Source organism: Danio aesculapii, chromosome 17, assembly GCF_903798145.1.
Source record: "Danio aesculapii chromosome 17, fDanAes4.1, whole genome shotgun sequence".
Lineage (NCBI taxonomy): Eukaryota > Metazoa > Chordata > Actinopteri > Cypriniformes > Danionidae > Danio > Danio aesculapii.
The window spans coordinates 21,064,087-21,091,253 of NC_079451.1; the positions used below are offsets into that span (position 1 = coordinate 21,064,087).

Below are 27,167 nucleotides of genomic sequence, written 5' to 3' on the forward strand. Positions count from 1 at the left end.
GTCAGGAGAGCGGTATGAGAATTGGAGAATGGTGGACTTTTATCAGTTGAGTTTGTTACAGTCTATGGTTCATTACTGAGACACATCGCCTATATCCGTGCTCCTGTGTTTGCACATGTTTAAAATCCTCCAGATTGCCGGCAGGGCTAATGGTTGGAATAGATAGGGCAAGAGACTTCCTGCACTGCTATCCACTGTGTCTGCATTCAGACCCGGGGATTGAGGAGGAGAGAAGTCCTCTTTATTTATAGTGTTTATATAAACACGATTATCTTTATGATGATATAACAAATTGTGGTTATATGTATATGAAATTATGAATAGCATGTAGCAGGACATTAAATTACTGTTTATTTCTTTGCTCCTCACGGTTTGTGTCCAACTGCAACAGTTGATTGCTCCACTCTTTTTCCCCTGCACTAACGGCCACGCCCACTACCCCCTCTGGCCACAGAGCACCACGCCCATTACGATGCATGTTTTGAAAAAATTCTGAGGTAGTAGACTGGACCTGAAAGAGGGGGGGTTCATGGCCCTTTAAACATAAATATTAGGGATGCTCTGATCGATCAGCAACCATTGTATACAGTATCCAGTGTTTTGAGCTGCTGTGGGGTGAGCTGAGCAATCAGCCCCATCTTGAGTCTAACTGTATGACCTCTACCAGAGGCTCCACGAGTCTCCTGCTTATTATCTATTATTTGCTGTAAAGCTGCTTCTGTCCACATTGAATGATTATAAGAGATGTTTAAGATTATATGCACTAATAATAATGTATAGGATTATATGCAGCATCTCCACTTAAGTATCATACTTAAAGGGAAAAATGTGCTTCATGCAATGGCAAAGTTACATAAAGCTTGAAGCATCACAATCAGTTCTCTGTATCGGGCAATCACCATGACAAGGATTCGGTTCTCAGTATCGGCTGCAAAAATCCTGATCGGAGCATCCTTAATAAATATATACAGTTGAAGTCAGAATTATTAGCCCCCCTGTTTTTTTCCCCAATTTCTGTGCAATGAAGAGAAGATTTTTCAACCCATTTCTAAATATAATAATTTTAATAACTCATCTCTAATAACTTATTTATTTTATCTTTGCCATGATGACAGTAAATAATATTTGACTAGATATATTTAAGACACTAGTAGTCAGCTTAAAGTGACATTTAAAGGCTTAACTAGGTTAATTAGGTTATCTAGGCAGGTAAGGGTAAATAGGCAAGTCATTTTATAACAATGGTTTGTTCTGTAGACTATTGAAAATAAATATAGCTTATGGGGGCTAATATTATTGACCTTAAAATGGCTTTTAAAAAATTCAAAACTACTTTTATTCTTGCCGAAATAAAACATATAAGACTTTCTCTAGAAGAAAAAAATATTATCAGACATACTGTGACAATTTCCTTGCTCTGTTAAACATCATTTGTGAAAAATTTAAAAGAGAAAAAAAATTCAAAGGGGGCTAATAATTCTGACTTCAACTGTATATCAGACAGAAACCAAGGTTACAAGGGAATTAAAAGCCAGAACAACAAATAAAACGATGTATGCTAATAATTTTAAGTGCCTCTTACCTGAAACAAAAATAACAATTTTTAGCAAAACAAGTCTACCCTTCTTAAATAACCATTAAACAAGAGAAAACTGACAAAAAGAAAAGGGCCTCCCTGTGTATCATGCAATAAACAACACAAAAATACTGTCCTGTTATCGTTTTAACAGAGTATCTCACCAGATGACTTTGAAAAGGCGTAATGTATTCACTGCCACACAGTAAACTTGGGGCAATCTGCTTACACACACACACACACACACACACACACACACACACACACACACACCATGACAGTGAGGGGAAACAGAGAACTTTTCGAACATCGCCAACAGCGTGCTTTTATAATTGGTGCCACCACTCTCACAGCTGCACCCGATTTCCGCTCATGCGGAGAAAGAGAAAAGGGAGAACATAGCACACAGGTACAATACACACCAGCATTGTCAAATAAAAAGTTGCTCAATATGTAACACAACAAATTAACTTTAGTAGAGATGCTACGATCAGGATTTTTGCAGTCAATACCAAGTACTGATTCCTTGTCATTGAGATCGTCCGGTATTGAGTACCGATTCTAATGCTTCAAGCTTCAAGTTAAGGATGACAATTAAGTGGAGATCTCTCCTTATCTAAGAGAATAAATGAAGGATGTTGCATATAATCCCTTAAACACGTGTCTTATAACCATTTAGTGTGGACTCAGACTCAGGTTTACAGAAAATAATACATAAAACATGTAAATAAAAATGTAAGAAGTAAGCAATAAGCAGCTCTATGATCGAAGCTCCGGACAGTCACAGCAGCTTAATGAGAGAGTGATCTTCTTTATTGCACTATTTATTTAATCTAACAAATATAATGCTTAGAACATCACCGTGCCTCTCGCAATCTGTTCTCTTGCTCATTTACTTTCGTCGCCATGATTTCTGGGGTATTTTATCTAATTCACGGGCATCACGGCGCCACTATGAAGAGGCCTATCGCAGAGTTCCTGGGAGCACCAAATAGACTGTATAAACGGTATATTTTAGCTGCTGTGACATGAGCACAGTTATCACTCACACCCCCACGCATCATTTACCTTTGCATGTGTTGTAGCACCGCTGATAAGCGCATGTGTATCTTCCTCAGCTTGTAAACTCATAAACAAACACTTGTGATCGGTTCTTGAGATCGGCCAGATTAGCGAGTACCGATCGAGTCATGAAATGTGATTATCTGATTATCCGACCATTATCTGACTATTTAAACTGTTGGGGTTTAAGATAAACAGTTTAAGAAAAGTCTGGAGTGTCAGATGAAGAGAAGACTCAGTCGAAGATGCAATTAAAAATGAAAAATTTACTGAAGATAGTTTGCAGTTCTATGGCAAAAGGGCTTCACACTCAAGCTGAGTTCACAGGCTGATCTGACTTACAGTACAACAATGCAGCAATCCTACTCTTTACACCAAAAGATCCAGGTAAACAGTTCTCATTGCTTACAGCAAAAATAGACAATTCTAAATGTGTGCGTCAACGAAGTATTGTATCTAGCTCCAGATATGGATGGCCTAAATGTGTGCGTCAAGGAAGAATTGTTTCTTACTGATTATCTGCCGATCGGAGCATCCCTAAAGTTTAGTAATGTTCAACTTAATTTTTTTTAAATTCAGCCCAGTTTGCAACCACTTACCTTAAAAAATAGTCAATCCTATGAATCAATTCTTTTAGTGAAGCCAGGATAGACTAGAGATGAAATTTTAATTCATAGCCCAAAATGAATATCAAAATAAAGGTCATGATGAGATGAAACCCAAAGCCCAATACACTTACTGAGGTTATTTTCTGCTGAACACAAAAAAGATATTTAAAGAAATGTACAAAGCTATTGATTTCCATAGTATTTTTGGTGTTCAACAGAGGAAATAAATTCATAATGTTTGGAACCACTTGAAGGTGAATAAATGATGAATAAATTAATAGTTCAGATTCAAAAGCCATATGGAAAATGCCTCCTATGTTTATGTTCAGTAGTTATTTCATGTTGAAGGCAAGGAAAAGAAGCCATTCATCACCATAAAAGTGAAATTACTGAACACACACACAAGAGCCTAAGACAAAATGTTTATTGTAGAATAAAATTTGAAATGGCATTTAGCGGTTTCTGCCATCTAAACTCTTCTAATGCTCATTTGTAGGTGATCTTTCCCTTTAAGTATCTTAAAAAATATATTGTGCACAGAGCTTTTTTTATTCAATTAGTTCTCTTAATCATTGTAGGTAGTAAGACCTTCCTGTGTTTCACCAGGTCATTTTCTGTTGCTGAAGCCCAGCTCCAGTCATCTGTCTGCAGGCAGATGTAGTTTCCACATGACCAGTCCTGTAGTTCTCAGCAGTGGGCCACTTTGTCATCTCCAACTCGCTCGCTTTCAGCCAGAGCCCCACACTGGAAACATATCAGCCTTCGTGAAGCGCACCGACTCCACCGACATCAAACCCATTGACCTTACAATCAAAGAACAGGAAAGTGACAGGTGAGATTGAGGTTCTTCAGCGCTACATGGGTCGACTCAAGCCTGCATATATTAGCAGTTTTCTAACAGTGATTGCATTTTTTAAGCAAACTGTGAAATATTAAGACATTTTAAAAAACTGTTTTCTAATTGAATACATTTTAAAAATACCCTCATCGGCCACTTTATTTGGTGCACCTTGCTAGTACCAGGTTGACCCCCTATTGCCTTCAGAACTGCTTTCGTGGCATGGATTCAACAAGGTACAGAAAATATTCCTGTGGCCATGGCATTGACACAATGCTAAATTGGTACTAATGGGCCCAAAGTGTGCCAAGAAAAGATGCCCCACACCATTACACCACTACCAGCCTGAGCCGTTGATACAATGCAGGATGGATCCATGCTTTCATGTTGTTGACACCAAATTCTGACCCTACCATCTGAATGTCGCAGCAGAAATCAAGACTCAACAGACCAGGCAACGTTTTTCCAATATTTTATTGTCTAATTTTGGTGAGCCTGTGCGAACTGTTGCCTCAGTTTCCTGTTCTTAGCTGACAGGAGTGGCACTCGGTGTGGTCTTCTGCTGCTGTAGCCCATCCACCTCAAAGTTCGACGTGTTGTGCGTTCAGAGGTGCTCTTCTGCATGCGTCGGTTGTAACGAGTGGCTATTTGAGTTACTTTTGCCTTTCTATCAGCTGGAACCAGTCTGGCCATTCTCCTCTGACCTCTGGCATTAACAAGGCATTTGCACCCACAGAATTGCCACTGACTGGATATTTTATTTTTTTCAGACCATTCTCTGTATACTCTAGAGATGGTTGTATGTGATAATCCCAGTAGATCAGCAGTTTCTGAAATACCAGCCCATCTGGTACCAACAGCCATGCCACCTTCAAAGTCACCTAAATCCCCTTTCCTCCCCATTCTGATGCTTGGTTTGAACTGCAGCACATTGTTTTGACCATGTCTATATGCCTAAATGCATTTAGTTGCTGCCATGTGATTGGCTGATTAGAAATTTTGCGTTAACGAGCCGTTGTACCTAATAAAGTGGCCGGTGAGTATATATCATGTTGTTCATAACAAAAATGAACTGTATTTTATTTGTTTTTGTCTATTCTTAGATCAATATTGTAAACAATCAAATCCATGTCATAAACAAGTTTTAGGTTAAAAGAAATCTAAAATTAATTTAGTCAGATTACAGTTTTTATCTATATATATATATATATGCATATTAACACATTGCTGGGTAGATATATATATATATATATATATATACATCTTCAAATGTACACAAAAATACTATATATATATATAGTATTTTTGTGTACATTTGAAGACACACACCACACATACACAAACACACAGTTGAAAGCACGCTCACACACATGCACAAAGTACAGTAATATCTTGATGATGATGATGTTGTTATGGTGAAAAGAAGTGCTTAAGTTAGGGACCAACAACTGCAAACTGCTCTGTGTAAAACTTTTTTTTGTTTGATTTTTTAAAAATATTTAATAATTTTAACATTATTAGCTCACTCACCAAAGATCCTGTTACTGTATTTGTTATTTATATTTCCTGACATTTGATGAGGACATTCTAAAGTCCCCCCTCCCCCCTTTTTGTGCTTTTTTTGCAGTTAATAAAAGTGCAATGACATATACATATTATACACAAAAAATAGTGTAAAGCAGTATCCCGTACTCACAACAGAAAAAAGATTTTGTTATGGAGATGTAGTTGGTATTGATTTTCTTATGCTGGGTACGTCACGAACAAGACGGATGAAAGCATTTTGTTTCTAAAAGTAGGACCTGATGTTTCTTTTGGCATAATTGGTTCTGACAGAAAGCTAGGAATAGACGGTGATGCAATGCAATTTGGAATGAGCCAGTACAATCATGATGTGGGTAATACACTTTTACTTTCTGCATTCGGCTGTATGGATCTGAGCCTAAAAGAGGTTACGCCATAGAGTGTGGTGTATCATACAAATCAGTCATATGCTTAATAATGTTGTCTAACTCTCTTTAGTACAGTATGCGTTAGCCAACCACTCCTGTACATCTAATGAAGCTCTCTCACATGCGTGCATGACATTTGGTAAAATGACATAATGTAATACATGGCCAGCTTCTCTCTTGATGTTATTTAGCTTGATTTTTGCACACATGTTTGGATTGGTCTGAGGTTTAAATGCTTAAAGTGCAAATGTGGAAAAAACTAAATGAACCAAACAGTAAAATCTAGATAATCACTCCAGAATATTAGACACGATGAACACTTACATTAAGGTTGTATTTGTTATCATTAGTTAATGCTTTAGTTAACATAAATTAACAATGAATTCTTTAAGCACTTAATTAGTATTTGCTAATGTTAACCAAACATATTAATTCAATTCAATTCATGTTTATTTATATAGCGCTTTTCACAATATAGATAGTCAAAGCAGCTTAACATAGTTCTAGTAAAGTCCAGATTTCAGAGTTGAAGTTCAATTTAGTTTAGTTCAATGTGGTTTAAGTTTTATTGCTGAAAATTCAAACACTGTAGAGGAAATCCACTGAAGCGCAGCTCCACAAGTCCCGATCCAAGCAAGCCAGTGGTGACAGTGGCGAGGAAAAAAACTTTACCAATTGATGAAGTGAAGGGAAAAAAAACCTCGAGAGGAACTAGGCTCTGTTGGGAACGACAGTTATTCTTCTGGCCAAACTTCCTGTGTGGAGCTGCAGTCTAGGTTTTAATAACTCATTTCAAATAACGGATTTATTTTATCTTTGCCATGATGACAGTAAATAATATATTTTTCAAGACACTTCTATACAGCTTAAAGTGGCATTTAAAGGCTTAACTAGGTTAACTAGGCAGGTTAGGGTAATTAGGCAATTTATTGTATAACGATGGTTTGTTCTGTAGACTATTGAAAAAAATATAGCTTAAAGGGGCTAATAATTTTGACCTTAAAATTTCCAGAAGAAAAAATATTATCGGGCATACTTTGAAAATTTCCTTGTTCTGTTAAAAATCATTTGGGAAATATTTAAAAAAGAAAAAAAAAATCAAAGGAAGTCTAATAATTCTGACTTCAACTGTATTCCTTTCCTGCTTACCAATTATTCAGTAGTGCATTACCATGCAGTCCATGCTGTTGTTTACATCCAAGTATCTCCAATATGGCCGTACATTGGTGTAACTGATAAAATCGGGACATATAGTGGCAAATGTGATGCAACCACTATGAAATACATATATATTTTTTTGGTTTTGGTGTCCAGCTCGCAGTGGGAGGTCCTGGAGGCTGTGATTGGTCAGTTGAACGAGCCCTTCCAGGTGACAGTGCAGTACTCCTCCTGTAGCAGTCATGAAGTTGGGTTTCTGGCATTCGATTCACTGGAGCTGAAAAACTGTGTCCTAGGTAAAAGCAATTTTATTTATTCTCAAATAATAACCGTGTCTTATGATTATTACCTTTCACTGTAAAAAATCGTATTAATTAACAGTTTCATGTATTTTTTTTCCAGTTGTTTAATTTTCAACATCAAAAGTTAACAGATTAGAGATTATAAATGCCGTATATTATATATCAAGTATATTATAATTACTATTGTTTTAGTGAAAGCCTTTAAAAGTTTGGTTCATGTTATTGAATTTGCATGCACTTCCAAAGGATAAAAATATGCTCCAAAACATACTCTTTAACATGTTATATTAGACTATTTTAAATAAATATACATAATATTCTTCTTCTTTATGTGACACTTCTAAATAACACAAAAAATGTGACCAACTATATTCAGAAAAAAGGTAAGAGCCTCCTATTGGACAATTACTGCATGGATGATTATGTTTCATTCAGTAACAAGTTATTTAACCCTATGCAGATTTGATGCAGATAGCAACTTCTCATTTCTTAAATAACCATGTCAGAAGACGTCCTGTAGTTGTGGAAAAGACATTTATCGATTTCAGAAGGGTCAAGTTAGTGGCATACATCAAGCAAAGAAAACATCTGAAAAGATTTCTGAATCTACTAAAATTGGGATAAGAACTGTCCAACACATTTAAATAAAAACTGTCTGGATAGGATGCAACCATCATCTTTGTGGTTGGTAAAAAGCTCAAATGATCGATTCTGTCTAAGGAAATCACATCATAAAAAAGCAACAGTAGAACTTACGGCTGGTTTAATAGTGAAAACAAAGATTTTGGTAGAAGATCATGAGATCTGATGAGTCCAGATTTTCTGTTCCATAGTGATGGGCGCATCAGTGTAAGAAGAGAGGCATGAAATAAAATGATGAATGCACCCATGAAAAAAGGCACCTTGACCCGAATATACTGGATGACTAGGTTATTCCATCACTGTGTTTTTTTCTTCTCTGATGGCTCAGGCATATTCCAAGAAGACAATACCAGGATTTATTTGGCTCAAATTGTCATTTAGGGAGCATGAGAAATCATTTTTACATGGATTGGCCACCATAAAGCTTAGACCTTAACCCTATTGAGATGCTATGAGATGTGTTTGGCATTCATGCAACTCTGGATGGGAATAAATGTTGTGACTATGCAGAAGCATATTGAAACTTTTCCATGGCTATTGCATGCCAAAATCAAAGCTTAAGGTGGTCCAATGTAATATTAGAGTGCGCAAATTTTATTTTTGGACAGGCAGTGGATATAATATTTTTCTGTGGTTTTCTGCAGGTGATGATTATGTGGATTTGGGTTCAGACTGTGAGAAATACTCATCTCTTCAATGTCATTCTGGAGGCTGCATTGAGAAACAAAGAGTGTGTGATTTCCACACTGACTGCCCACAAGGGGAAGACGAGGGCTTAATATGCAGTGAGTCAAATGCAAGATTGTAAATATTTTATAAACCACGAAGATGTGTAATTTCTTTTTATCAGTCGGTCATCAATTGTGAACACGGCTTTCAAAATCTGATGCCTTTTCAGTTTTATGCAATTACTGTTGCGCACATCAGACCATCACGTGGAGCTCTTAGGTCTTAAAGAAAGTCTGTCATCTTTTTGTTGTTTTAAATGTAAAGAACGGGCTGCATTCCATCAGTCCATTATTTTAATTTATGATAATTAAAAAATTTCTTTGAAAGCTGGTCTTGGAGCTATAAATCCTTGTTAGATTTGCAAGATCATTCCTGCCAGTTTGCATTTGGTTGAAAGTGCTCAATTAAAGTATGAACAGCAGTGTGACAGGGCTGAATAAGAGGGTGCGCTGAGTAACCGGCTGGCTGTGTGTCGCTCACATTAGCTGTATTAAATCTTAAAGCTATGATAAAATTTCTAATCCTTTCACTGGGGCGTTGGATTAGCAAACCTGCACTGTCAAAGTTTTGCACTCAAGACATACACAATGAGCCTAAACAGCATTAGTGTTTGCTGTCTTTCAGGAAAAAAATATTTGCATATTTATTGATTTATTTAATCTTCATTAACATTTATACAGTGCTTATGTGATTTATAATTATAGTCTGCAAGCAAAGAACTTGTGATTTTAGTATTCCTCAACTACTATTCACAAAGGTATACTGTAAAAGGTAAGAGCAAAGGCTCATTAGCATATACTCTACATTCAGTACAAAGCATTATTATACACATTCTGGAAATTATTCTGGAATCTATAATCCTAAAATGTAATTGGCTGCTGAAAAAAGCCATATTCATGTGAGGTTGAAAAACTAACATTAATATGGTAAATAAACAGCATGTTATTAATAATTTACAATTCAATTCAGTTCAATTCAATGTATTTGTTTTAATTGGATAAAAATTGTCTTCAAATATTAAACAGCATGACTGTTTAAAACATTAAAGTTGATTTTTTATTCTACAATGCCGAATTAGAATTTAGAATTTCTGATTTCATCTCAACTACATATATTTATTACATTAATACATACATTTAATACATATATAGTATTACTGTTTTTCTGTGTATTTTTGATCAAATAATCACTGCCTTAGTGGTCAAGATGTTGAAAATGAACTCCCAACTATGGTAGTGTATACAGTTTAAATCAGAATTATTAGCCCCCTGAATTATTTAGCCCCCCTGTTTATTTTTTCCCCTAATTTCTGTTTAACGGAGAGAAGATTTTTTTTAACACATTTCTAAACATAATAGTTTTAATAACTAATTTCTAAAAACTGTTTTATTTTATCTTTGCCATGATGACAGTGAATAATATTTTACTAGATATTTTCAAGACACTTCTATACAGCTTAAAGTGACATTTAAAGGCTTTACTAGGTTAATTAGTTTAACTAGGCAGGTTAGGGTAATTAGGCATGGTATTGTATAATGATGGTTTGTTCTGTAGACTATCGAAAAAAATATATAGCTTAAAGGGGCTAATAATTTTGACCTTAAAATTTATTTAAAAAAAACTTTTTTTTTGTAAAACTGCTTTTAGTCTTAGTAAAATAAAACAAAGAAGACTTTCTCCAGAAGAAAAAATATTATTGGACATACTGTGAAAATTTCCCTGCTCTGTTTAAACATCATTTGGGACATATTTAAAAAAGAAAAAAATCAAAAGGGGGCTAATAATTCTGACTTCAACTGTATACAGTGGGGGAAAAAGTATTGAACACGTCAACATTTTTCTCAGAAAATATATTTCTAAAGGTGAGGTTGACTTGAAATATTCCCAGAAGTTGGTAACGACAGAAGAAATCTTATATGCAAAGAAAACAAATCTAAATGGTTTACAAATGAAGTTATGCATAATAAAATGAAATGACACAGGGTAAAAAAGTATTGAACACATGAACATAGGGAGGTGTAGAAAGCCCAGACAGCAGCTGAAATCTCTCAGTAGTTCTTCAGCAACCCTCTGTCCTTCGTCATTGTAAATTAAAATGAGCTGCTTCCGTCCAACATCTATATAAGCAGGAGGATGAAGATGAAACCAAAGTGGACATTTCTACAAGACAATGATCCAAAACACAGTCAAAGAAACTCTGAAATGCTTTCAGAGAAAGAAAAATCAAGCTGTAGCCCAGCCAATCACCTGACTCGAATCCAATAGGAAATACAAAATAAGGATCAGATTTGATAGAGGAGACCCACAGAACCATCAAGATTTTTATACTCTGTTGAAGTCTGTGAAAAACTCACACGTGAGCAAATCATGTGTCTTCATTCTCCATATGAGAGGCGTCTTTAAGCTGCCATCACCAAAAAAGTATAAATAAAGTATAACTTTTATATAAATAACTTTTATATAAAGTATTAAATACATTTCAGTAGTTCAGTACTTTCTCCTTGTGTGATTTCATTGTTATTACACAATTGCAACAAATTTTTCATATTTTTTGTTTTATTTTTATGCTTGTACTGTTTGGGGTTTTATCAAAAATCTCCTTGAATTCCATGTCAACAGCTCCTTTAGAAATATTATTTCCAGGAAAAAACATGACACGTTCAATACTTATTTTCCCCACTGTATTTTAAAAATTACATTTGAATATATATATACAGTAGTTTATTATATTTGCTTTGGACATGAGTAATACAGAAGTATGAAAAACACCAGAGTTTCTTGACTTTTAGACCAAAGCATCTTTGATATTCTCCAAAGGATTTGACAGCATGCTAATGAAAATGATTAAAGTAACTCCCACTAAGTTTAAGCTTGTTAATTACAACCATGACATTATAAAACGTGCCTGCTGGATAATAAATCTATCGGTTAGTTAAAAGTGTCCCAGCCCATTTATAATGTCCAGAGAGCATCTTATCGCACATTAGCTGGAGTCCTGTCAAATTAGTCATCATTTTAGGTGTAAAATATTTAAAGTGTGAAGCTAATTTGTAATTTCATCTATTTTAGACTACAGTGAATAATTTTTTTTCTTCAGCTCCTGTAGCTAAGCTTAAAGCTAAAAACGTTGTGCCAGTGTACATAATAATTTCAGGCTGGAGGACATGGGTATTTCCCGAAAGAGATTAAATTGAGATCTTGAAAACAATCCACCAATTTTTGTCCCATGTCAATATGGCTGTGGTTGGGTTATTACTGGAAGTAATTGAAGTTGGAATTATGTAATGCTTTCAGTACTGTATCAGATTACTGAAATACAGACTTTGTCTTTGGCCTAAAGCAGATTTAAACCTGAGCTAAACATGTGTTTATGTAGTAATAATAATACATTTTATGGATAAATGGAAGCAGATGAAAAGTATTATTTCTTTCAAAAAACAGCTGTATTTATTGTGTACAGATTCGACATATGTCTCATTATTTATGCTTAATATCTTTGCAGGCACTTTATCTTTGGGTTCATACTGTTCATTTGAATTGGGCTCCTGTGGTTGGTCAGCAGCTGACACACAGCAGCTGTCTTCTTGGAGACTAGTTAGTGGACAACAGCTGATTGAAGACACACATCTGCTGGGCACAACTCTGCAGAACACTCAAGGTAAATGAGAAACAACATCCTTGTTTTGTCGTTGCATTGGTTAACTATCAGTTTCCATAATGAAGTGGTGAAAAAGATTTATGTTTAAAAAATATTTTACCAACAAAAGAAAAAATGTTTCGGCTGTTGTGACTGATCAAAAAAATGACAGTAGATATTTATATTGCTTTATGTTTCAGCTATACAGACAATAATTGCATTTTTTTTGTATTTATATTATATTTATATAATATTTTCATGATGACCTTATCATAATATTAATAAACAGACACCGTGGATTCTAAACATTGAAAATAAATGCCTACTGCTATTACTGGCGAATTATATCTATCTATCTATCTATCTATCTATCTATCTATCTATCTATCTATCTATCTATCTATCTATCTATCTATCTATCTATCTATCTATATATATATATATATATATATATATATATATATATATATATATATATATATATATATATATATATATATAATATAAATGATATTACAGGCATCATAATGTGAAGTGAATCTTTTATTAAAATATTTATTTATTCCTTAAAACAAAACATTCATTAAAACAAATTATTTAAAAGGTAGACCCCAAATTAGTAGTACATAAATGTAAAGTTTGTTAACAGAGTTAATACAATCTAATTTATATCATCCCACTTTTTTGAAATGTGTTACAAGAACCAGAATTGGAATACGTCTTTATTTTGAAAAAAAAAACAAAAATCATGAGGAACACATTAAATAATGTGCTGTTGTGTTGTCTGCAATGAAATACAAGTAAAAGTAAATTTAGAAATCACTTCTTTCTTTTTTTAGTTGCGTTTTCCATACTGTCCCAACTTTTTCTGATTTAGGGTTGTAGATGTTAGTATACACTCAAAACACAGTGAAGTGCTGTGTGCCTCCTTGTTAAAGCAACAGACTCGCATACAAGGAATTGCTGGTTCGATCCCAGCTCAGAGCGGGTTGGGTGCAGTAGGACCGGTGGGTCATACTTGGGGGCTCGTCCAGGATGGGAGTGAGGTTTAGGGGGGTGACTGTAACGGAGGCCTGCTAGCAAAGTTCTATGCAGGTAAACCTCAGTCCTCTGACTTCAGAAGGTGCTGTAGCAACAGATGCTAGAGGCCATGGTCTTAAGCCTCCTTGTTAGAGCAACCCACTCACATACAAGGAATTGCTGGTTCGATCCCAGCTCAGAGCGGAGGAGCGATGCAGTAGGACGGTGGGTTACATTAATATTTTGAGAAAATTTTAATAAAAATGTAAATTTTCCTTAAGATTATCTGCAAAACAAACAGTAAAATGCTGAAAAACTGCAGTGAATAATAAAGCACTTCATGGGATCAAAACGTTGTTCAATAAATTTGTACCATTTTACCTGTTCACTCAAAACAAAACAAAAAATATCGGTTATTAAATAACTGTTGAACCCTAATATTTGCTGCTAATCAGGACCCCATCAGGAAGTACATAACATATGTCACTTGTTTTTTTTATTTAACTGCACGGTGGCACAGTGGGTAGCACGTTCGCAGTGGGTAGCAAGAAGGTCGCTGGTCCAAGCCTCGGCTGGGTCAGTTGGTGTTTCTGTGTGGTGTTTGCATGTTCTCTCTTTGTTGGCGTGGGTTTCCTCCGGGTGCTCCGGTTTCCCCCACAAGTCCAAAGACATGCGGTATAGGTTAATTGGGTAGGCTAAATTGTCCGTAGTGTATGTGTGTGAATTAGTGTGTATGGATGTTTCCCAGTGATGAGTTGCAGCTGGAAGGGCATCCGCTGCGGAAAAACATATGCTGGATAAGTTGGCGGTTCATTCTGCTGTGGCGACCCCAGATAAATAATGGGGCTAAGCCAAAAAGAAAATGAATGAATGAATGAAAAGTTAAATTATAATTATAACAGTCAAACCAAGTACAGTATATTTGAGGCTTTGCTCTCCATATTTGCTCATAGACTTTTTTTTGCAGCATTTTCTTTTCTCTTACAAACGAGACAGGGAGATGTGCATAAAAAACACATCTATTAAAATGTCTTCAGACAGCCCATTTGTCTTAAAGCAGCCAATCCATTTAGTTATGAATGCCACCAATGGGAATTTTCATGACATGAGAATCCTTGAATTTTTAACAGGATTAAAATGTTATCCATACAAGAAGTCTGTAATGATTTATATCCTGTGTCATTTAGCTTAGTGTGATGTATTGTTAGGATGATCTCAAAACCACAGTGCAGGTGTCCACAGTTAAGTCCAGTTTATGATGGACTAGTTCTTTTCCCACTTTTTTTAAAGGCTGTTTTGTGTGAACGGGAGAAACTCTGGCTCACAGTGAAAGCTCTCGTTGTCTGTTTTAGATGGACATTAAAAGCACATAAAGAGGTTTTCCAACCTCGCCAGTTAAGGTTTTTTTTTTGTGCGTTTGGTTTGGTTTTGTAAGCTGTGAGCACTCTGTAGAGTACTGATCCTCTCTCGCCTCAGGGCATTTCTTTTTCTTAAAGGTCAGAGGTCACGGTGATGAAAGAGAGGCGCTGGTTCAAAGCCCTGCGTTGCCTTCAACTATATCCAATCAGGACTGTCAGGTAAGAATTTATTCTGACGGTTAAAGGGATCATAAACTCGTAGTGTACTCTAGGGTCCATTTTTACATAAAAAAACATCATTATTTAGAAGTAATGGGCTTTTTTCATCCCTTTTTGACCCCTCATAAGAACACACATGGTTTGAATAGACATGACAATTCTAGACATGGAGAATAAATGCCTTTGACTGGCTAACAGGTTGCATCTCTTTAAAAGGACTGTACTATTGTCCAAGTGTACAAAATGGTCTAATAGAAAGAAACCACCCTTAATACGCTTTCTTTTGTCACACTTTATCAATTTTTTTGTGTAGAATTTTAAAGAACAAGATTTTTCACTGTCGCTTTTCATCAATTTAATGTGCCCTTGCAGAATAAAAGTATAAATTTCTTCATTTTCTTCATTTTACTTAAATGGTATTTCTCTTGAAACTGTGGTGTTCCTACAAGTTTGCCACAATGTTTGGATTTAGATTTTATGAGCATATTTCAAGTTAATTGTCCATAAAAAAACAAGGGCACATCTGTCCAGCATATCTTCAAACAGCTTACGCTGAATAAACGTACATGGAGCCAGTTTAAATTTTACACTTGATTTTCCATGAATAAGGTGTTTCTTTTGGAGACGTCTGTTCTTGTAGTTGCTGAAGTGTTGAGGTTTTTCTGCGCAGTTGCAGTTTTCTCTCTACCGGTATGGGGATTTCAATGGGACAGTGCTTTTGTCTGTGGTGGAGAATGGAGCCTCAGCACCAGCACTGATTTGGGAGAGATCCGGACACTGGAAGGACGCCTGGCAAGAGATCACTCTGCCGATTACAGAAATTTTAAATAGGTGAGATAATATGATGAATGCATCAACGTTGACCATCTTGGCTTTGTGCTGGAGCCAAAGAGACTTTCAGTGGCATAATCATCATCTAATGATTACATTTTGAGTCATAATCTGATTATTTAATTGAAAAACAACTATTAATTCAAGTTGAATGATGTCACTTACACCCCTGCTGTGCATTATTTTCCAATAATTTAACAGACCAGAGTCAACTATTCCACTTATACTACAGCCACCACACCTAATGACATTTTTCATGTTATTTGTTTTGAAAATATTTGTGAGGTTTATGCTCTTAAACCACTCGTATTGCACATCACGTATTGCACATCTCATCCAGAGCCTGCTTTTGTTTCTTTATATACAGTAAAACCTGACATTATTCATACTCCTTGCGCGTTAATAATTTCAGGCTTGTCTGTAATTAAATGAAAAAAATATACTACCGCCCAAAAGTTTGGGGTCGTTTGCTTACCCAATTCACCTACACTGCATGTTTATGCACTTGTGGGGGAATCTCCCATGCGAACACAGGGAGAACAAGGAGAACCTTCTTGCTGTGAGGCGATATGTGATATTCACTGCGCCACCGTGACGCCCCTATTGTATGTAGTTTTAAATGAAATTATAACTCCAGTCATTATTGCTTTTGTTACTTTTACCAATAATAATAATAATAATAATAATAATAATAATAATAATAATAACAATAATAATAATAATAATAATAATAATAATAATAATTATTATTATTATTATTATTATTATTATTATTATTATTATTATTATTATTGTGGGCAACGCAGTGGCGCAGTTGGTAGTGCTGTTGCCTCACAGCAAGAAGGTCGCTGGTTCGAGCCTCGGCTGGGTCAGTTGGTGTTTCTGTGTGGAGTTTGCATGTTCTCCTTGCCTTCGCGTGGGTTTCCTCCGGGTGCTCCGGTTTCCCCCACAGTCCAAAGACATGCGGTACAGGTGAATTGGGTAGGCTAAATTGTCCGTAGTGTATGAGTGTGAATGAGTGTGTGTGGATGTTTCTCAGAGATGGGTTGCGGCTGGATGGGCATCCACTGCGTAAAACAAATGTTGGATAAGTTGGCGGTTCATTCTGCTGTGGCGACCCCAGATTAATAAAGGGACAAAGCCAATAAGAAAATGAATGAATGAATTATTATTATTATTAATATTAAAGTGATTTCTGAAGGATCATGTGACTTTGAATACTGAAGTAATGGAGCTGAAAATTCATCTTTAAAATCTAATAAATAAAGTTAATAAAGTTATTTTATAGTGCAATAACATTTCACAATTTTACAACTTGTTCTGTATTTTTGTTGAAATAAATTCAGCCTTGGTGAGCAGGATAAGCTTATTTAAAAACATTTAAAAATCATACAGAACCCAACCTTTTGACCGGTAGAGTATATATTCTGCACACAGTGCTAAACTAACTAAGACTTATCACTGCATCTATGTGCATGCTGTTGCTCTTCAAGTGATTTGACTTGCTTCTGTTGGCCTCCTTAGTAAAACACTTTTGGATGAAAGCATCTGTTAAATGAATAAATGTAAATTATGGCTGATTTTGAAATGGTCGGATGTGGTGCATATTAATATTAATGCAGATTTATGCATGAATTCTGCTTAATGTCCAAAATAATATAGACATACTAATCACTTACAGTATACTGTATGTAATGCATAAAACACCATCAATTGACTTTTGAAATGTTCTTGATGATCATAAAATTCAGGTAAAATGTTAATTATTGATCTTTTAATCATTCAATAATGGGCTATATGCACACAGGCTTTTAAGTTTCAGCCAGGCAGCCCAAAGGCTTCCGGTGAACTGTCTTTCCATTACAAAATTGTCACGTTTAAGATCTGATTTCTTTAAAAATTAGGGATCTTCACTGCCTGTTTGATATACAATATGAAGTGGGTCTCAGACCAGACTGCATTAAATTCCATTTCCCCCCACCACGTCTTTAAAATATGACAGTTTATTGTACCCCAGTATTTTCAATGGAGTTTCTGCGCTAGCCTGTTGCTACTGACGGCGCCAGCGGTTACAACAGTCTTTTATATTATTTTATGCTTGAACAACTAAATGAATGCTTAAGTCTATTTAACTAAATGTATTGTAATTACATTACCAGATCGATGCTGTAAATAGTCACATATAAAATAATAGTCACATTTAGCTTTCACTGGAATTTTATCGTCAGCTTTAAAAGTCTTACTGTACATAGAGCCCATGGTGCAGACATGAATTTCTGTGCCTTCTACATTAAAAAAATATAGATTTTTTGCTTGTTCAATCTACTTAACTCCAACTTGACTACTGTTTAACTTCTTAAAATGAGCTGACAATTCAACAACACTATTCTTGAGATCACATTAGGAGAACCTAATTTTTTATGTTTAATCCACATTAATTTGTTAAAACAGGGTGACACTGGGTCTTAAAAAGTATTAAAAGTTGATAAATCAATTATGAGAAAATTAAGGCCCTTAAAAGGTATTTAATTGCTTTTTTACGAGGTCTTTAATTTTGTTCAAGCGTTGTTCAAAGTGTTTGACTCAAAAAAAGCATCAATATATCAATTTTTCTTGTAATATTAACATGATTGTGCTCCATTGATTAATTTAACTACAACTCTTTATTAACCACTGTTTATTAACCACTGTTTATTAAGTTAAAGGTCTGATACTGATTAGAACTTGAGTGGCGATGAGGTCTTTAAATATTCTGAGAAGGTCTTTAAAAAGTCTTGAAAAGGTCATTGAAAATACCTTTAGGAATCCTGCATATACCCTGTAAAAGTACTACGTTAACTTAATAGATTTGTGTTTGGACAAGATGAAGGAATTGTGTGAAACCCTGCATTTTTTACAGTGTATGATGCAAAGCCAAAGTTGTGTTTATAGGATCGATTTTCTGAAATATGAAAATGACCATGTTGAGCTAGTCATTTTGTTGTATTTTAATATCTGCATAAATATTTTAAAATCTCACTCACCCTTTGCTCTTTTTCTAAAATAATTTGTCATTTGTTTTGAGTGCAGCTTCCATCTTAAAGTGCAGGCTTTCTGGACTTCTGGCTCCAAGGCTGACATTGCACTCGATGACATTTCATTAAGTGCAGCATGTTTTGACACAGGTAACCTTTCCGCCTCACACATGTACACATGAACACACAGGCAGCACAATAATGGTTGATTTGTCAATCCCTGCAAATTTTTTGACCCATGCGCAGATTTAAACTCACTCAAAAATGTAGTATTTAGTTCCACAGAGAATTTAAGATGTGATGTTGTCAGATGATGTCTAACTGCTGTCTCCAGTTAGCGGTTGATTCAGACTCTGCTTGATTGGTTGTGATTTTGAAGGACAGTAGAAAGGGGATGTGAAGTGAATAGGGAGGTCCTCAAAATCAGCAGATGTCATAAAGCTGCCAACAGTAGATTTTCTGCTTTTCTAAATAGTTTTTATAGGATCTTCAGATTTAGACTTGATTCCGTGACCACAGGAATTGACAGGCCTTCTTAAAGTCAAGATTTACTGTCTTTGTTATTGTTGTTTTACATAATTGATGATTTAGAGAAATTCTTGTGGCATCTGTTGACTAAAATCAGCTTTATGTTGAGTGCTCGTCTTGCTGCTCTTTATCATAATGAGCTACATTTTCCAGCCTATCCAAAACCAGTCATGGAAATAACCTTTAGAGGACTTCAGTTCTTTTTTCAAACTGTATTTTCTTCTTTTGCTTGATTTTTAGTTATTCTGAAATATAGGAGTTAAAAATGTAAGATCTTTGTCTTAGATTTTTCTACTAGGGTGTAATGGGATACATCACTGGTTGTTTTATTTAGGTAAGTTTTTATTACATAATGGAGGAAACTAATAGTAAAATTGGTTTTATTTTCTTATTTATTAAACAGATTGTGGATCAGTTATTACATGAATGCAATTAAAGTGACAATTTTCTTAAGAATAAAATAGATCTCAGCTAATCTTGTAAACTATGTTGGAAATCCAATTACTTGAATATTGTTGTTCGCCTGTTAGCCAGCATTCACCTCTGGGGATTTACACCTACCTAACTTTAAACAGTAACAGCTGTTGACCCCAGTGAGCTACGAACAAAAATTAAGTATCATTGGAAAGAAGACACATTTAGCTTTACTATGGTCAGTGAAGAAAGTTTCATGCTATAAAATATAAAAAGTTATTCATTATATTCTCAATAGACTAAATAAGATTAAAATTGGAAAAGGAAGTAGGTATAAGACCAATGGGTTAAAATATGTGCTGCCCCACAGGCCTTAACAAGCTCAAGAATGTGGCATGAGTTTTGTTGGAAAAACTTGATTTGATTTTTATTACACCGAGAATTAAATCATTACAATCTGGGTCTTCTCATCCTTGTTTGAGGAACTGTGGGGTAGAAGAGGCACATCATGCGCATATATTCCACAGTGCTGAAGAATTAACAGTTTTTGGGAAACTGTGCACTCCGCTATTAATATTTTCAATCTTCATATTTCTAGATCATTCAAAGTACTTTATCTAGGAGATAATTCTATTAAACTTGAATAGGAGGATAGATATCTATTTAAGATATTATTGGCAACAAGTAAAAAAGCTATAACCCGGATGTGGTATAAAGAAGACCCACCAATTAAAGATGAATGGTTCAAAATAATAGCAAAAGTTGAGGAAATGGAAAAATGACACATGCACTTCAATAACAAATAGAGATCTTTGAAAAGAAAGGGATTAAATGGCTGGCTTTTTCCACAATGACAATATAATTATCTATAATTTAGCATTTACATAATTCTAGAGGCTATGCATCATTGCGAGAATATGTTTGGCAACCTTTTATTATATTTTATTTTATACATATTTGGTTTATTTTTTTATTTTCTGGATGAGGTTAATTTAATATTTTAATGTATGTATATAGATATGCATGTGTGGAATGGATGTAATTGTGTATATATGTATGTATGTATATGCATTTTTATTTTTTGTTTGTTTTGTTCCCACTTGCTAAATGTTCCTAAAAAATTTGAATAAAATTGTACGGTGTTTAATATTAGTATTTCCATATGCAAACACATGAAATCAGTCATACAATAACCTAGAATAACCTATGCTTTGAAAGCAAAGTGTCTCATGAGTATATATTTCAAATTTGATGAAGATAGCATGCAAAATGAGTTTTCTGAGACTATATCAGTGTCGTTCTCTCCCTCACTGTCAGAGACACTTTCTCAAAAATGACCTTCCCAAACAAAAACAGTAACAGTTGCTGAATAATTTGGTCTACATTCACAGTTCATATATCTTTAGAAAGAAGTCACTTTGGGCTTTACTATGGATCATCTACAGTTTATAATGCTAAAAACAAACAAACAAACAAACAAACAAAAAAGATATATATGTTTATGTAATGTAAAAAAATGGTCATACTTTATTTTGATGGTCTATTTATGGAATTTAAGTTACATTGCAACTAATTCTCATTAGATTATAAGTAGACTGTTAGATTGGGGTTAGGGTTGGGGTTAGTGTAAGTTGACATGTACTTGCAGAGTTTCTTATAGTCAGTTAAATGTCTGTTGAAGGAGCAGTATCAGCAGATATTAAGCAGACAGTCTACTAATAATCTAATGAACCATCAAAATAAAGTGTTACCAAAAAACTTTACAAATAAGAGCATGAAATAGTGTGATAAAGTACACCATTTATATTGGGGTGATATGATATTTTCTGCATACTAGACTAACAGTGGCTTGAAGTCTGGAAGTCCAGTCTGGACCTTTTTTCTGTGTCAGAAAAAAACAGACATCATGTTCCATTGCTTGGTTATGTTTCTAAAGTGGATGAAGGCTGTTTTTTGTAACATAAAAAGGTCAAGAGGCTGTCTAATATAACACCCGGGCCTTTGACTGTATTGGATGAAGTAACAGAACATCCGTCTATATCCAAATTGTATTCTAAGGGCTTCTGCAGACAGGTTTTTAGTCCAGAGACTCATATCTCTGTTTTGTCTGATTTTAAAAGAAGAACATTACTTGGCCATCCAAACTTTTATATCTTTAACACATTCTGTTAGCATTATTCATCTGGTCTTGATGAAATATATGTCTGAGTATCATCAGTGTAACAATGAAAACTAGCCCTATGTGTTCTGATGATATTGCCAAAAGGCAGACAATTTACTAAGAAGACAAAGACAGTTTCTTGTGGCACTCTATGCTGCCTTTAACTTGGATGATTCCCCCTTTAAGGATTTAAACTATTTCAGTGCTTGTGCCTGAATTCCAGCATATAATATATACTTATTTTTAGGTATAATAATTAGCCATCAAAAGAAAAAATCGAAGATGGAAACTCCACTCATGTTTTTTTATTTATTAATAAATCTAAATCTAATTACTCATAAATGTTTCTACTCTCATTTGTTCAAGTATAATGCAAAGACGTTCATAACTTGTTTTCACCAACAGGTTTATTAAATATATTGATTATTTAGGGTAATATTGTGCAAATGTTTCGAGAAATGCTGTTCTCTGGGGGGTGTCACGGTGGCTCAGTTGTTAGCACTGTTGCCTCGCAGCAAGAACGTTGAAAGTTCCAAAGGCATGCGGTATAAGTGAATTGAATAAACTAAATTGACCATAGCTTATGAGTGTGTGAATGAGTGTGTATGGGTGTTTCCCAATACTGCGGCTGGAAGGGCATCCACTGTGGAAAACACATGCTGGAATAGTTCACGATTCATTCCGTTGTGGCGAAACAGAGACCAAGCTGAAGAAAAATGAATGAATGATTGTTCTCTCGGGTTCATTTCTATAGCAAAACAATGAGCTGTGGATGTTGAAATTGTTCTTTCAAAATTTGGAAGAAACACAAAGCGTTTTGCACTTATTGGACAATAGGTGTGTTATATAGTGTCTGGTCAGGTTTAAATTTGTATCAATTAAAACGGCATAAAATAAAATATTAATGTTTGGATTTAAGAATGTATTTGAAGATTTGTAAAACTAGAAATTTAAAACTGACACTTCAGCACCGAACCAAAAGACATTTGCTCTAAAAATGCTGTGTTAACCCAAGATTGGATCATAAATGGATAAGCCTAAATTGTATTTTTAAATTTAGCTCTAACACAAGTTACCCAGCATTTATTTTGAGTGTATACTGGACATTTTCTGTATGAAAACGTGCATGTTACATCCCTGTATAGACACATACTGTTGTTGTTTTTTGTAGGTAGTGCCGATATGAATCTGGCTTGCAGCATGTTCAGAACCCCTTTTGTCAACCACATATCAAAAAGGATGTTTAGACCAGCAGAAAAGTCCAGGCTGGTTTATATTGCTTAGTTTAATGTCTCTCTGGTTGACTTGCGTTGTGTGAAGTACTGTTATAAAGTGAGACGGTTGGCCAAGAAAAAAATTCTGGATAATCTAGTTGATATGAGAAACCAACACTCCAATTCAATGATGTTCTTAACAAAGAACTACACACGAAAAACTACAGCAGGATGGTTTGATTCAAATGTCTCATCCAATTAATTTTCTTTGCTCTTTCTCTTTCCTCATCTGATCATAAGAACTAAATGAACTGCTTCATGAAGGACTACCCCATGATTTAGACTTCAGTCCTCTTCCAGAACCATCAGCATCAGGTACATTTACTCTCCTGAGGATTTTACAAATATAAAAATGTTTAGAGTTTAGAGTTGGTGAGATTTTTGAAAGACGACTATTCTGCTCACCAAAGCGGCATTTAATTAGTTACAGAAATAGCATCACTCAATTTTCAATGTCACGTCATCCTTAAAAAAGAAAAAAAATGAAAAGGACATCCAAAAATGAACGTTTACTCAGCCTCAAATATTTCCAAACCTTTATGAATTTCTTTCCTCTGTTGAACACAAAAGAAGATATTTTGAAGAAAGCTGGAATAGTAACCACTGGCGTCCACAGTATGCTTGTGTGTAATGAATACTATCAAAGATGAGTAAATGATGAACATAATTTTCAGTTATGGGTGAACCATCCCTTTAAGGATTCATTCAGTAATTTTGAGGATTACTTGATGGGTTCCGAAGAACAGCATTTATTGGACATAAATTGCAGTAGAACTATAAATAGGTCACACTTTATTTTGATGGTCCGTTTGTTGAATTTTAGTTACATTGCATCTGCATGCCAACTAATTCTCATTAGATTATAAGTAGACTGTAAGGTTGGGGTTAAGTTAAGGGTTAGTGTAAGTTGACATGTACTTGCAAAGTTTCTCATAGTCAGTTAAATGTCTGTTGAAGGAGCAGTATCAAGAGATATTAAGCAGACAGTCTACTAATACTCAATTGGACCATCAAAATCACTTTGTAACCTTCACGAAAAATTTCAGAACGTCTTTTTGTGCAGTGACACCATTAAAAAAAAAATCCATCAGAACAGTAAGTTGTAAAAACATGAACAAGAAAGCCTGTCTTTTATTTTCAGAGGCGTCTCTAATAACATGGTGGTTCACTTCCTGTGGAGCGAGTGGACCTCTGGGCCCGACTCAAGCCCAGTGTGACAGTGCCTACCGAAACACCAATGTCAGTGTGGTGGTGGGAAAAGAGGGTCCTCTCAGGGGTGTACAGATGTGGAAGGTCCCTGCCACCAACATGTACAAGTAAGTTCAGAGGCTGGAGATCATTCTGGCTTAGAGTCAATTTTAGGATTAAAACCCCTTATGGTCTTTCAGGTGTTTATCAGTGGCAACACAGAAAAGGGGTGAGGTTTTTGATGATGCCATTCAGATTCCATCCTGCTTCAAACAGCTTTTAAAGTGGCAGAACCGAGAGTGTGCTTAGGATATACAGAATTTGTGCATTGGTGTTGATGTTAATATTATCATAGTTATCGTTCTTAAGGTGGATGGGGGTTAAGTCTTACAAATCGTTCTATAATTGCAACCAGCATCTAAAATGTTTTCAGAGATCGCCACAGCGGAATGAATCACCAACTATCCCACGATATATTTAGCGGATGCCCTTCTAGCTGCAACCCAGTATTGGGAAACACCCATACACACTCATTCACACACACAAACATACACTGGGGACAATTTAGCTTACCCAATTCACCTATAGCGCATGTCTTTGGACTGTGGAGCACCCCGAGGAAACCTACGCCAACACCGGGAGAACATGCAAACTCCACACAGATATGCCAACTGACCCTGTCGGGACTCAAACCAGCGACTTTCTTGCTGTGAGGTGACAGTGCTAACCACAGAGCCACCGTGCTGCCCTAAAGAAATACTGTTTTATAATAATAATAATGGTTGTGTTACACCACATACATTGACCAAAACCAACAGTGATAAATAGAACACACACATACATGTTTGTTTTTGTGAAAAGTGGGTACATTACATAGGTTTCCATTCATTTTATACTGTCCAAACCGTATATTGTATTGCCCTCACCCCACCTACCCCTAAACCCAACCATCACAGGAGACTGTGTACATCTTTACTCTCTGAAAAAACTCATTCTGTGTGATTTAGAAGCTTTTTGAGAAATGAGGACGTCAGCATATATCCTATTTCACCTCCTTTTTGTAATACCTGTGTCATACCCATGTCATTATACAGATTTGTGTCCTGACATGTCACAAAAACACGTACACACACACACACACACACACATGCACGTGTGCACTCACAAATTAGAAACACATCTGCATAAAAACATCATAAATACAATAAAAGCAAGTCATAAGAAGGCCTAGGTGAAAATATTAAGCTTATTGCACATATAGTTGCTTTTTGTAGTGTGATTTTGGGTGAATTGAACTAAATCAAATTATAGTTTATTTTATGCACGTTCTGAACCTACTACAAAGCTTTATTTACATTATTAATGAAACTCACTAGCATGCAAAAACAGTTTCTTGCTATCTTCATGCCTCTCTCTTTGCTTTCCTCTGTCTCATTTTTTTGTAAAAGCAGCGAGAGGCATGACTCACTGGCTGTAGGCACAGATAAATCTCTTCCTGTACTCCACTTAATCTGGCCCCTGTGTAGTCAAGCCTTTGAACTGATTAACAGTGATTATACAGTCTAGTCATGGGAGCTCATTAAAAACAACTCCAAAACTGGCTGTGAAAGAAGGGCATGCGGAGATCAAAAAATATGACTGATAACTATCAGACCAACTTATGTTGTGATACCGTTACATTCACAGAGCCATGCTGAAATACAGAGATCCATCCCACGCTATCCCTCATTCATAAACTGAATTATTTTTATTGTATCCTTCTGTTTTGGTGCCCAAAGCACTGGCTGGATTTAATAACAAAAAACATTATATTTACCTCAAGACAAGACGTTTTATCTTCCTTAGTGATGTGAGGGGAATTAAAATCATTACGTTTACATTATAAGAATAGCTCAGGTTGTGTATTCAGTATATTTAAAAGGCAGTTTTGTTTGATTATTGTCTTATGAGAAACACCAATGTTAAAATATTAAGCAGGTAAATAGTATTGTAGGTAGGCAGGTATATATAAGAAAAAAAAGTTAAATTAGATTTATATTTTGCATGTAAATTTCATGGATGGAATGAAATAAAATTAGCTTACTAAGTTATGTAAAAGTAACATTGTTTGTTGTTATTATTATTATTATTATTATTATTATTATTATTATTATTATTATTATTATTATTATTATTATTATTATTATTATTATTGTTACATTTATTTTACCAGAAAAGGCACATTGAGATTAAAAATCTTTTTAGAAAAACGCCCTGGCCAAGAATAGGCAGTATACATGTCACATAGGTCTAACAGACAACAAACAAAAAACAGTTAACAGTTAATAAGAATCACACATTGACAAACTATTCAGAACATCTAGTTTGTTGAGTAATGGAAAATATAAAAACTGTAGTAACTAAATAAAAAACTTTCTTAATTTCTACAAGCTTTAATTAATTACTAATATATACAATACAGTTTCTATCTGTAGTCATTCACCTCAGAATAAGTTTCATCAGCTTGTATAATAATGATATTAAACATATCTATGTGTCGTAGAATAATATTAAATTTCATATCGAAACATTGTTACCAAAGTGTATTTGCTTGAATTAAATGAGATTTCCAATGACAATTGATCAACGTTTTGGAGCATATTTTTATATGATTTAT

General features: G+C 35.0%; 1 protein-coding gene across 1 annotated transcript in view; it reads left to right on the forward strand.

The window, feature by feature from the left end:
- Positions 1-27,167, forward strand: part of ltk (leukocyte receptor tyrosine kinase) — a 91,978-nt gene that overhangs the window by 31,555 nt on the left and 33,256 nt on the right. The window contains exons 4-12 of the mRNA XM_056477183.1: positions 3,853-4,078; positions 7,351-7,490; positions 8,783-8,923; positions 12,370-12,525; positions 15,001-15,101; positions 15,772-15,932; positions 19,002-19,096; positions 23,564-23,638; positions 24,465-24,639. Coding sequence (XP_056333158.1) covers positions 3,853-4,078; positions 7,351-7,490; positions 8,783-8,923; positions 12,370-12,525; positions 15,001-15,101; positions 15,772-15,932; positions 19,002-19,096; positions 23,564-23,638; positions 24,465-24,639 — 1,270 coding nt within the window. The remainder of the gene's footprint in view (positions 1-3,852; positions 4,079-7,350; positions 7,491-8,782; positions 8,924-12,369; positions 12,526-15,000; positions 15,102-15,771; positions 15,933-19,001; positions 19,097-23,563; positions 23,639-24,464; positions 24,640-27,167) is intronic.